Consider the following 12656-nt stretch of genomic DNA (forward strand, 5'->3'; position numbering starts at 1 on the left):
GATTGATACCTGATATGTGCATGTTAACATGGCACATTGATACCTGTTTGGAGGGGAAGTAATTGGCCACATCCGAAACATAGGGGAGGCTACTGCCAAGAACTGGAATATCCCAAATACTACTTCTCAAAGCCTCACTCCAGAATTGGATGTTAGGATGGACCTTTAGTAGAGCTCCAGTGATCTTAGCTCCAAAGAATGACCCATCCAGCTTCTTTGCGATCGCCATACCTATTGCTGCCATCCTTGGGCAACTCTCCTGAAAATCTGCATCTGGTAAAGCAAGCGCCTTGAAGTAGGACCAGAACAGTTCACGGGGTAGGATCCTAAGTTTGATCCGTTGCACAGTTCCGATGCTGGCAGTGTGGTTGTGAGTACTGGTGACAATGATCTTGCTCCCTTGTTTACAAGATCCTAGTTCCGATAATAGCACTTGTAACATCTGCTTCTTCTCCGAATCAACATTCTCAAATACATGCAGGAACCTTTTATTCTTCAACTTGTGTTTGAATGTTTGCAGCGGCTCATTTAAATTGCCAAAGTCACCAATGCTATGCCTAGAACCAAGGACAATCCTTGGCTCACTATTGTCCATAACTGTCAAAAAGAAGAAATCATACAAGAAGATTGATGAGAAATGGCAGTGCACCCTTTTATCGTCACAAACATTCTGCACGAGCGTTTTCTTTCCAACACTGATATTGCCAATAATAGGAAGAATGTCTAACTTCCTTTCTGAGGGGTTGCCTTTGTGTAAAAAAAGATTGATGACCTGCTCTCTTTCAATATGCCGGCCAAACATCTCACAATCCACATAAAGGTTAGTCCTAAGAGGCTTAAAGATTGGTGGGCACCTCTCCAACAGCATGACAAACTCTTTTATACCAACAGATAAGCTCTGCAAATTTGCCAATACGTTGTTGAACTCAAGAATGCTATCATCATGGAAAATAAGGTCTTGATACTACTCGCAGAAATGTGGTCAAGCTAGTAATCCTGAGTTCTCGCTCATCTGTTAGTTGTTAGTTTCTATCCTAGCTATTCGTTGCATCAGTTAGTTTTCTGTTAGCTAGAGTTTTGGGCTCGGCTTGGACTTCATCCTCCCGAGCGCGTCATGTGCATCGTGTGCATGTTGTGCGGCATGATCTGCATGTGGGATGGCACATGCGCTCGACGGCGCGCAGACGCCCGGTCACCTCCTCGACGGAGATGGTGTTGAGGTCGAGGAGAGTTTCGATGGAGATGGCCACCTGGGAGAGATGCTCGGGGACGATCTGCGTCACCACCAAGCTCAAGAGGAGCCCGTTCCTGTCGCAGGCGAAGCGGCGGGCGGACGGACTGCTGGATCTGGTCCACGACGACTTGTGCGGTCCCATCACACCAGTGACTCCCGGTGGTAAGCAGTATTTCCTTCTGCTGGTTGATGACAAGAGCAGGTACATGTGGGTGGCACTACTCGCTGCCAAGAGCGACACTCTCGCTGCCGTGAAGAAGTTCCAGGCGCAAGTGGAGGTGGAGACAGGTCGGCGTCTGCGTGTTCTGCGAACGGACAATGGGGGTGAGTTCACCTCCGTCGCGTTCAAGACCTACTGCTCCGAGCGCGGCATTGAACGGCAGCACACCGCGCCGTATACACCGCAACAAAACGGCGTCGTGGAGCGAAGGAATCAGACGGTCGTCGCCACTGCGCGCAGCCTCCTGAAGAGCAGGAACATGCCGGCGATATTTTGGGGAGAAGCTGTCGCCACCGGCGTCTACTTGCTAAATAGGGCACCCACCAAGGCTGTCGACGGCATGACGCCGCACGAGGCCTGGCACGGCCACCGCCCCGACGTCCACTACCTGCGCACGTTTGGCTGCGTCGCTTACATCAAGGTGACGAAGCCGAACCTAAAGAAGCTGGATGACCGCGGCACGCCGGTGATTTTCATCGGTTATGAGCCGGGCGCCAAGGCATGGCGCTTCTACGACCCGACGTCGCGGCGTGCCGCCGTGTCCAGAGACGCGGTCTTCAACGAGCCAGCATCCTGGACTTGGAAGGACGAGGACCTGAGCACCGGCTTGGACTTTGTCATTGAGTACCGCGACGTCGATATTGCAGCTGCCTCGCCTGAACCTGCAATGCCACCAACGACATCGCCACTAGCAGCAAGTACACGCACACCAGCTCCGACAGCGCCGCCACTACCCCTGGCCGAGTTCGTTTCTCCACCACCTGACGTGGAGGAGTACCTGGACGCCGACAATGACGACGACGTCGAGCCACGATACCGCACCATCGACAACATCATCGGCGCCGCGGCAACACCGGGCTACGCGGCACGGCAAGTAGCTGCTGAGCTCCATCTGCAGGTTGAGGAGGAGCCGGCCTCTTTTGCCGAGGCCGAGAAGCACCCATCCTGGCGGCGCGCCATGCTAGAGGAGATGGACTCCATTGAGAGCAACAAGACGTGGCGGCTGACACCCCTTCCACCCGGACACCGACCGATCGGGCTGAAGTGGGTTTACAAGGCGAAGAAGAACGCTGCCGGTGAGGCCGTCAAACACAAGGCGCGGCTCGTGGCAAAGGGCTACGTCCAGCAGCCGGATGTGGACTTCGATGAGGTGTTCGCGCCTGTGGCCCGCATCGAATCAGTGCGACTCCTGCTCACGCTTGCTGCCCAGGAGGGGTGGCCGGTGCACCACATGGATGTGAAGTCCGCGTTTTTAAACGGGGAGCTGGTTGAGGAGGTGTACGTTCGCCAACCTCCCGGTTTCACCGTCGCCGGCCATGAAGACAAGGTACTGTGCCTGGACAAGGCGCTTTACGGACTCCGTCAAGCACCGCGTGCGTGGAACGCGAAACTTGACGAGACGCTGGTGGCGCTCAGCTTCAGCCACAGCGCGTCGGAGCACGCCGTCTACGCTCGCGGTGTGGGTACTTCTCGGCTACTGGTGGGGGTCTACGTGGATGACCTCATCATCACCGGGAACGATGCCACTGAGATCGTCAAGTTCAAGCAGCAGATGTGCTCCAGGTTCAAAATGAGCGACCTTGGCTTGCTTTGTTTTTACTTGGGTATTGAAGTGCAGTAGGCAGGCGACGGCATCAGGCTCTCTCAGGCGGCTTATGCGCGTAAGATTCTGGAACGCGCGGGCATGGGTCCTGCAACCCGTGCCACACTCCAATGGAGCCCCGCCTGAAGCTATCGACGGCAAGCACGGCCACGCTGGTGGACGCCACTGAGTACCGGGGACTAGTTGGTTGTCTTCGGTATCTGGTGCATACAAGACCGGACATCGCCTTCGCCGTGGGCTACGTGAGCCGCTTCATGGAGCGGCCCACCTCCGAGCACCTCAACGCAGTGAAGCGAATCCTAAGGTACATCGCTGGCACAATTGACTATGGATGCCATTACAAGCACGGTGGCCAGGAGCCAAAATTGCTGGGGTACAGCGACGCCGACATGGGCGGCGATGTTGATACAAGAAAGAGTACAACTGGTGTGTTGTTCTTCTATGGTTCCTGTCCAGTGAGTTGGCAGTCTCAGAAGCAAAAGGTCGTCGCGTTATCTTCCTGCGAAGCTGAGTATATTGCAGGGACAACGGTGGCCTGTCAAGGAGTTTGGCTGGCGCAGCTGCTTGCAGAGCTAAAGAGCAAGCGGCGCGCTGCTTTCATTCTCAAGATGGACAACCAATCGGCTATTGCACTCAGTAAGAATCCCGTATTCCATGATCGTAGTAAACATATTGATGTGAGATTTCACTTTATCCGGGAATGTGTTGGAGACGGGAAGCTGGACATTGAGCACGTCCGCACTGAGGAGCAGCTTGCTGACATTCTGACGAAGCTGCTGGCGCGTGATCGTTTCTGTGAACTACGTGTGAAGCTGGGCGTCGGCAAGATCAGCAAGGAGTTTCAGGATTAGGGGGTGAAATGTGGTCAAGCTAGTAATCCTGAGTTCTCGCTCATCTGTTAGTTGTTAGTTTCTATCCTAGCTATTCGTTGCATCAGTTAGTTTTCTGTTAGCTAGAGTTTTGGGCTCGGCTTGGACTTCATCCTCCCGAGCGCGTCATGTGCATCGTGTGCATGTTGTGCGGCATGATCTGCATGTGGGATGGCACATGCGCCTGGATCATGCCGGGCATAACGGAGGGCACGAGTAGAGCTCGGCCACTCCTTCCTGAATAAGCATTGTACAAATACGTTCGCAATACATACAGAAAAGCTGCAACGGTTTAGCGCAGCACAAAAAACACTTCCCTGTGTTCATCTCTGTCCAACAGAGCTCACCGGAGAGAATTCCGGCTAACAAGAAATATGTGAGTGCTTTGCAGGATTGAAAGACGACAATAAGAAACGATAGGGTACATCCTTGTTGTCATTGACATCTACAAGGTTTTGCGATACCTCATTTGATATATCAAGGAAGTAGCGACCTCGGTACATACCATTGACAAGCTCTGAGAGCCACTCAAGAGTTCCATGATTAGTGATCTGCCTCCCCTTGGCCTCCTCAACCACACTTCCAATCTTGATCAGCATATGACGTATCCTTTGTAACTTCGCACTGGTGCTGTCTTGTCCAGTAGAATGACCAATAACAAAAGAGATTGCTCTGGTAACCATGTCACCAATGACTGCGGATATGACAGCCTCAGCCATGGTCAAACTTTTCAGATGAAAGATTTTTCTATAGTATGGGGAACCTGAGTAGATTTTAAGCGTTACATGTATATCTTCTCTAGAGGGCAATTTGTACTTGAACGCTTTGATTGTAGCTTCATTGTTCCTTCGTGTTAACACTTTTTTTAATGTGAGTTGTTCAATGAATTCAGAGACCAAGTCGAAATACAAGTCAGCGAGAAGGAAAGTGACAACCCGAGGACTGTGGTTCCTCATTCTGCATGGACTGTGCTTCCTCATTCTGCGTGATAGAACAGCTCACTTCCATGAGAGGATGGATCTTTCAGCAATAAATTTTTAGAAGACAGTGATCCAGAGCCGAAATTTCCAAGAAGACAACTAGACCATTGAACCAGAGACCTCAGGTCCACCAGCGACAACTCAATTTTTGTGAGCCAGACATAAAAAATGATGGAATCCCGTCCTCTTCTCCAGGAGGTAGCCAATCATCATTCAGTCATACCCCGGATGCCTTCATTCCTTCCTATTGTTGGTGACAATCTGCAACACCTTAAGGATCATCTGCCAGCTACACTACTGAAAATTGAAATAGTTGACCTGCAGTGAGTAGAGCACACAGCCCACGGCAACTGGACTAGAAAACAAAATAATGACACCATAGAAACCGAATTTTCCAAGAAGGCTAGACAGGACAAGCACCAGAGAGTCAGAGAGTTCATATAAATGGTTTTTTAAAGTAGTTCATAGTCGAATTCATCCTTTTAAATGGTTTGCTAATTTTCCACAAATAATGCTTTGGTGCTTTGTCTATATGCAGAGTGGCGTAGCCAAACTAGTGAAGCAAACACGAAAAGCAGGAAGGAGTTGCAGCAGAAATACTGAATGGCATACGTTTAGGATATGTTATTACAAATGAAGAAATAATTTAGCAAAAAACAAATAAAAATATTATTGATTGGTTGTTTAGAAGCAAGTAAAGGGCTGACTCTGTCGGAATTGAACAGAAGAGCCAGTGTTTTTGTGCCATTTTTATTCTTTTATGTTATATCATATTCGAGTTACATCACAGAAGTAGTCAGTTAGAAAATCAGTGTGGCTTCTTACAAAAAAAAAGAAAAAAAATCAGTGTGACGGAATAGCTACAAAAGTCTGGGACGTGTGCTTAGTTGTCAGGCGTCACCTCGACGTGCCATGATGGACAATCACCATTCACTCCAGGGAAAGTCCTGCAAGTCATTTTCCTAGCAATAACTTCTTTTGACACATTCTCAGACTCGGTCGTTATTTTGATTTCAGAGTTAAACAAGCACTTACTGGAAGATGGTGACCATTGCCAAGACATCCATACAGCTGATCTATGTTCTTCAGAAAGACTAGTAATCTCGTTTCCTGCTTAAAGGTTTCTCTTTTCGAGGAATTACTCTGCAAGGGGAATTCACCATGGTGGATGTCATCTTTTCTGCTTTTGTTAGTGATATCGTCAGCAGAGTGATTTCTCTTGTATTTGAGCATTTTGGTCACCAACACAGCACAGAAGCCAAGCTGCAAAGGGTATGCCACATGCTCATCAGGGTCCACAGCGTGGTAGAGGAGGGTAAGGGAGGCAGATCACGAATGATTGTGTTGGGAAACAAATCTCAAGGGGAACACAACAACAATGCTAGTAAAGTACTGGTGGTTCAATTCTAAAAAAATGAGCATCCATTTACATTGGGGTAGCGCTCCACTTTTATAGTGTCTCAGGATACTTTACATTCCAAGATTACCATTACTCAACTACTACATTCCCATAATATGCTTTACATAAAGGTCTTTTGGAGGTAACTTGTGCGACTTGGTCTCCTCCACCGGATCACGCTTCTCACGCCTTCAGACAATCCCGTGAATCACGCTCTTAGACAATCCCGCGAATCACGCCTTCACGCTTCCAACGCCTTTACGTCTTTAACCTCATCCTCGAAGTCATCCTAGCCTCGCGCCGGAAAGACGCCAGCCTCGTGCCTCTTTTCCTGGCTTGCTCGCTCCAACGATTCTGCGTGAGACACAGTAAACAACTCGACGCTCAAGGTTAGCTTCGAGTGCTCGAGGGTGAGCCTCATCATTGCCTGGTCATCAGTGTTCATCTCTTGGCTTCGAGACCAAATTCCCAGAGACAACGCAAGGCTAGCATGATTGTCACGCCACGCTGGTATCACGAGGTCAACAACTTCGCAACGCTGGTAGGCCTGTGCTGAGAGAACCGACCTCGAGGGTCACAATCTTTTTGTCCGATCCGCAACAGTAGCCCCTCGTGGGTGAGGGTTGACACCGATGGCCAAACCCATGGCTAAGGATCTTCTCCCAAAAAACGTCACCCTCGAGCGTCGGTGAGAAATGAGCCCATGGTTACTTTTCATGTCGTACATGTCAACTTCCTATTGGATGACGCTTCGTATTCAGCTCGAGGTTTAAGGCGTCATTTCGCATCTGTTACCGCGCCTATAAAAGGGGGGGGCGCGGGTCGCTTTCGAGTTTACCCTCACGCCTTGAATCTTCGCTCACCAGTTGCTTTTGTGCGCTGCCTGTTGCTTTGAGATTCGCGTGTTGCATGCTTTCTACCTTGTTCTCCAAAGTCTCGAAGGTAACGATCTTATGTGTATTTTACTTTTGTTTGTGTTTCACTTTATTGTTTTTTTATTTTGTCTTGACATTTGATTATTGCTCAGCTGGCTCGTATAATGCAAATTGCGAGGCCTATGACTATGGCGGAACCACCCAAATTAACCTGGCTAAAATGCACTTAAATCGCCTGACGCGCGATCATGCACTTTAAGCAAGTTAACTCCGTCATCCGTCGGATTTCATCCGATAAACCACCTACACAGGATCAAGAAGTACTGCTCACACGAACGTGAGTGGTACAAGAGATTACAACATTCCCATCATATTAATATAGTTCAACAATTTATTACATTAGAGTTTTCAAAATTCAAACAAGTTTGCAAGGTTCAACAAAGACGAAGTAAAATAAGAGGAAGCTAAACGTCGCTAAACATCGATACACGATACATGACGAAGCCGATCATGACATCAATGATCCCTACCCTCACCATTCGAGGAGGGATCCCACTCGACCGTCCAGCCCGGAGGGAGCTGGGTAGGCCAAGTGGTGCCAGCAACCATACTATCGACACTACCTGAAAAGTTAAGCCACAACACGGCTGAGCAACTAATACTCAGCAAGACTGACCCGAAAGGTGATAACTACTGTTACCAACTCCTAGACATGCAAGGCTTTTTGGCTTTGGGTTTGTTTTGCCAAAGCATCTATGGTTGATCCTTACTTTCAATATTTTAGCTCAAGTTCTATGTTTATTAACCAGTCTAGATTAGCTGCTCATACTAAGCAAGCATAGTTTTCTAAACAATTAAAGAACAAGCATCAAGATTAATATCTTCATGTTCCATCTTTACTCAGTGTAGAATAGTGATCAAGCAGTCCCAAACTATGAGAGGCAAACGAATCGATTCAAATTTCTTAACCATGCATGGCAGTCCTAATCTCACGACATCCGCGCACCACGAAGGGTCGCTTCATTTGTCAGCCGTCCCCATCAATCCCTTGGCACGTGTCAAGGCTAAACTTCCCTTGGCATGCAATGCTCCACAGTCCCGGCCTCTTGCCGTACTGTGACCACACTTGCACCCACATGATGCACCATGGGAACCTCGTTCTAGGGACAGCAGGAGTATAAGCCACGCCCTAGTTCAATCAGGTACTAGGCTTCCCCATCCTAAACTAGGTATGAGATTAGTACTTTCAAACACTTGATCACGAACGCCGACATGTTTCGACCTTAGCAAATTCATTACTAGACAGACGGGGCAAACCACCATATCGGAACCATTCCTAGTCCCTTCCGTCATCCTTATGGTTGTAGCATAAGTAAACAAACAACTCCTATAACTCGCGAGTGACAGGCAATCACTCGACTTTTACCGAGTCCTATTTAGCATTGCATCTACGCGACTTATCATGCTAGTGTTTAGATCAGAAGGGTACTAAGTTCATGCATCTAAGGTGTCATTCAACTCCTATAAACGTAAATGCACAATCATAAGCATCAACATATTGCATAAATTAAAAATAAGGAAGCATGCACCGGGGCTTGCCTTCAGGAAAAGTTAGCTGTTCCTCGGGGTCTTGATCTAGCTTGGGCTCGACTTTTAAGTGATGAAGCTCCGCAGCAGGTTCTTCCTCCAGTGTAGGGTGGAGCTTGTAGGTTCCGTCAGTGAGATTAGCTTCTACACGACATGCACATGCAAGAGTTTAGTTTTATTCATGCGTGTACACAAACGATGCAAGGCATGACTTATTGGTAGAAATAAAGTTGCATGTAGGCCACATTCACCTAAACAAGATTTTAACTTCCTTTAACTTCATAAAGTAAGGTGGTTGGTTCAAACTTGAGGGTGACATTGATGGCGATTGTGTACATATATATGTTCTCGCAACTTAGAGTTGCATAAGGAAGGTGGGGCTGTTAAGGTGCGTTTGGAGAGTTATTCCCTTTTAAATGTTTTTTTATCTCTTCCAAAATTACTGATTTAGCTTATTAGGATTTATATTTCTTTTTATTCCTTTTAACCGACTTCTTAGCTAAAAAGTGGTTCCTCAAGCAAACAGCAACAAAAGGCACTCAGAAAACTACATCACCTTACTTAAGTCATTAATAAATTACTGTAAAATTTTGGGAGCCATTGGATTACCAAAAAAGAATTAAACGCATATTATCACCAAAGGTAGCATGAACTTAACTATTTTTATCTCAAAACATACAGTGCTTCTGAGGGTTAAATTTTACCAGTAGGTTGAGGGTGTGTTACAGAGGATTTGGTGAATTTTTCATGATTTTTGGAGAAGGAAAACTATTGCCCCTATTTATCTCCTATTTAAACATGCTTTACAAGGAAGGTAGGTTTCTTCCTGATTCTAACCACAACCCATATTTTTCCTATAAACTACCTCTCAAAACTGAGCTACTCCAAGTGGTTTCATATTTTTCTCAGCTTTGTATTAAAAGTTATGCAAAAAGGAAGATTTAACCCTAGATATCAAATATAAGGTTAAAACAGTAACTTTAAGTTCTACTCCAGGGCCCTAAATATTTTTCTGAGCTTCTATTTAGTGAAACATACACCACAGAGTTGGATTTACCTTTTTAGCATTTTTCTTCTATTTACTATGATTTAAAAGGCCTAAGCAAGAAATACAACTATAGGATATTATTTACAATAGTAACATGAGCAAACTTATTTTTGTAAGACACTAGACAGAACAAGGATTCCAACAAAAGTGGTTTGACATTTTTCTTATTTTTCTACGATTTACTGGGCATTTCCAAATTTAAACCTTTTTCTGCTGATTTTAAACAAAAACCAAGGCAAACTTGCACTCTACCCCTTGCGTCTATGGTTTATTCATGTACAGGTCCCTGATTTTTGCGCCTAGGCCCCTGGAAAGATTGGGGAAGATGCAATGTCATCCCCGAGGGTGCGCACGGCGGCGGCAGTGAAATCCCCAGCGATTCGCCGGCGGGGATCGGGCAACAAATGGCCGGGGATGCGTAGGGGCTCACCTGAGCTCGACTTGGCGGAGTTGGGGCAACGGAGATGGCCGGTAAGGGTCGGAACGCAGTGGCGGGGACTAGGCTTGGCGGGTGGCAGTGCGGGCGGCGTTCCGGCACACCGGCAGCGTCGGGAGGGCAACGAGCGGCTCGAGGACGTGCGCGAAGGGGTAGTGAAGCGGGCGGAGAGGTCGTCGGAGCATGGGGCAGCACGGAGGTGGGAGCTCCACAGGAGCCTTAGCGGTGGCGTAGAGGAAAATAGGGGCGCGGCGTGCGGGAGGTGGTGAAGCGTGGCGCTGATGGCGGGCTTGGTCCTTTTATGCGGCGGAGGTGGAGTGGAGGGTCGAGGCAGGGGTCCGGGCGCGAGACGATAAGGCTGGGGAGAGCTGGTGCGCGGGCGAGGCGGCCATTGGCCGGAGGCGCCATTGGCCCTGGGAAGCAGAGCTCCGGGCACATCTCGTTGTGGTTGGCCATGGGCGATACGTAGCTTGGGCATCCGGTTTGTCGAGCGGGCGAGGCGGAGCACCAAGGCTCTGGTTGGGTGACCAGGTGGAGGTGTGGGACGACGGCGGCGTGGCGGCTCTTCTGGCGAGCGGGCAAAGCTTCGGTTGGCAGGCGTGGATGCGCGGTAGGGGCAAGGGATGCGCTCGGCCGGCGATAGTGTAGCGGGGAGCTTCGTCAGGTCTTGTCGCGACGCTGGTTGGGCGTCGGAGCTCCCGTCCCGTCGCTTCCCTGCCGGGGATAGGGTGCCGGCAAGCTGCCGGTGGACGGCGGCCACGCGGCGCGCGGGCGAACATGCCCCGGGCGCGCTGGCGTCGAGGCAAGCCGGGCAGCAAACAAGATCGACTTTGGGGGCCCTCCATTCAAGATTTTCAAACTAAACATTCAAATATCCCTTTAGCAAACTTGTAGTCCTATGGTCGGAGTTCAAACTTTACTAAAGGTGTTTGTCCAGATTTTGAAAGGATTTGGAGATAACTAGAGCCAAAGTTTGCCAAAAACTAGAGATTTTGGACTTAGACATTTTAGCCGATTTGGTGGAATTTCCGGAGTTTGGCTGTCTTTGACTCGAATTTTGGACAGCTTTTGTGTTGAATTAGACCAAGATGCTATAGAAGAAATTGTTTTTCGGTATTAGGTTTTCAACTTTTATTTAGAGCTTTTCTTGAGTTTAGTTCAAAAATTTGGAGGAACACACTTGCCAATAGGCGCACTCTGGATGGTTTCCAGACTTGGAGCTGGAATGCCGAGAGGGCTGAGTTGATTGTTTTACCCGACTTTGACCAAGATTTTGAGCAAGTTCGGTTACAATTTGGACCTGGGTCAGTGTAACAAAGTTGGAACACACTCAAGGGACTATAACTGTTATTAAAGGTTTTACTTGAGGTTAGATGTAAAGTTGTGAGATAACAGGTGGCAAAGTTGAGGAAAAACTTGAATTCCAGGACTTCGGTTGTTTGTAGGGTTTAATATACTCCTGGTTTGATTCTGGTTTTTGACCTTCTCCCACTCCGAATTAGCCAAAGTGTTATTAACAACAATTGTTTGAAATTAAAAGTTTTACAACTCTTATTTGGAAAAAATTTCAAGTTTGTACATAAAACTCAAGTTTTATAATTAACTCCAAAAAGAGCTTTTTAGGGTCAAAATGGACATTTCACCTCTTTTGCTTAGTGACTAATGACTTGATTAAGATTAATTACACCTAATCTAGGCAGAGTTGTTACAATGACCACCGAGGAACTTGCCGAACAGTCAAGGCTTCGCACCGAGGCTGGAGAAGGTCTTGAGCTGGTTGAGTCTAGTAAGGGTGTTGCGGACGAGGTTGCCGTAGACGAGGTTGGTGTCACGACTGCTGTTAATAGCGAGGCGAACCCCACAGACCTGATGGCAAGCAAGGAAGTTTATCTTCCCACCCTACGGTTCGGGAGATCTTTTGTTTCAAAGAATACCATAGATTTCTATGTTAGCAAGGGCTATTTTTCCGAGGGTACCGCTAGGCCTGCAGGTGACGAGATTGTGCCTGTGCCTAAGGTGGTGAGGCTATGGTGTTAAGAGACTCCTTCACCGCTGACTTCTTGACAGCTGTAGATAAGGCGGCGAAGGAGGTTTTTAGGAGGTCTGAGGGGGATGGTGGTGAGGTTGAGGGGAAAGAGGCTAAAGAGGAGGGAGAGGCTAGTCCTACTTGAGGCTCTGGAAAGTCTAAGGCGCCCACCGAGGGCGATTACAAGGACAAAGCTTTCGACCCCGAGAGTAAGTGCTTGCTCTTTTGCTCAACTTTGACTGTATTTAATTTTTATTTCCCTATTTTTCTAATATGCCTTGCTTTTGACAGAGTATGAGAAATCTGTTAGCCGCTTCGAGCCCAATGACTTGGCTAGGATGTCAGCTACCCTCGGGTATAAGGTACTATATTCGACGCT

General features: G+C 48.0%; 1 protein-coding gene across 1 annotated transcript; it reads left to right on the forward strand.

The window, feature by feature from the left end:
• The first annotated feature begins 3167 nt into the window (after positions 1-3167).
• LOC140222259 (secreted RxLR effector protein 161-like) lies at positions 3168-3908 on the forward strand. Its single transcript, XM_072292427.1, has one exon. The coding sequence runs from the start codon at positions 3168-3170 to the stop codon at positions 3906-3908; it is 741 nt and encodes a 246-aa protein (XP_072148528.1).
• The last annotated feature ends 8748 nt before the right edge of the window (positions 3909-12656 follow it).

Source organism: Setaria viridis, chromosome 3 (assembly GCF_005286985.2).
Source record: "Setaria viridis chromosome 3, Setaria_viridis_v4.0, whole genome shotgun sequence".
Taxonomy (NCBI): domain Eukaryota; kingdom Viridiplantae; phylum Streptophyta; class Magnoliopsida; order Poales; family Poaceae; genus Setaria; species Setaria viridis.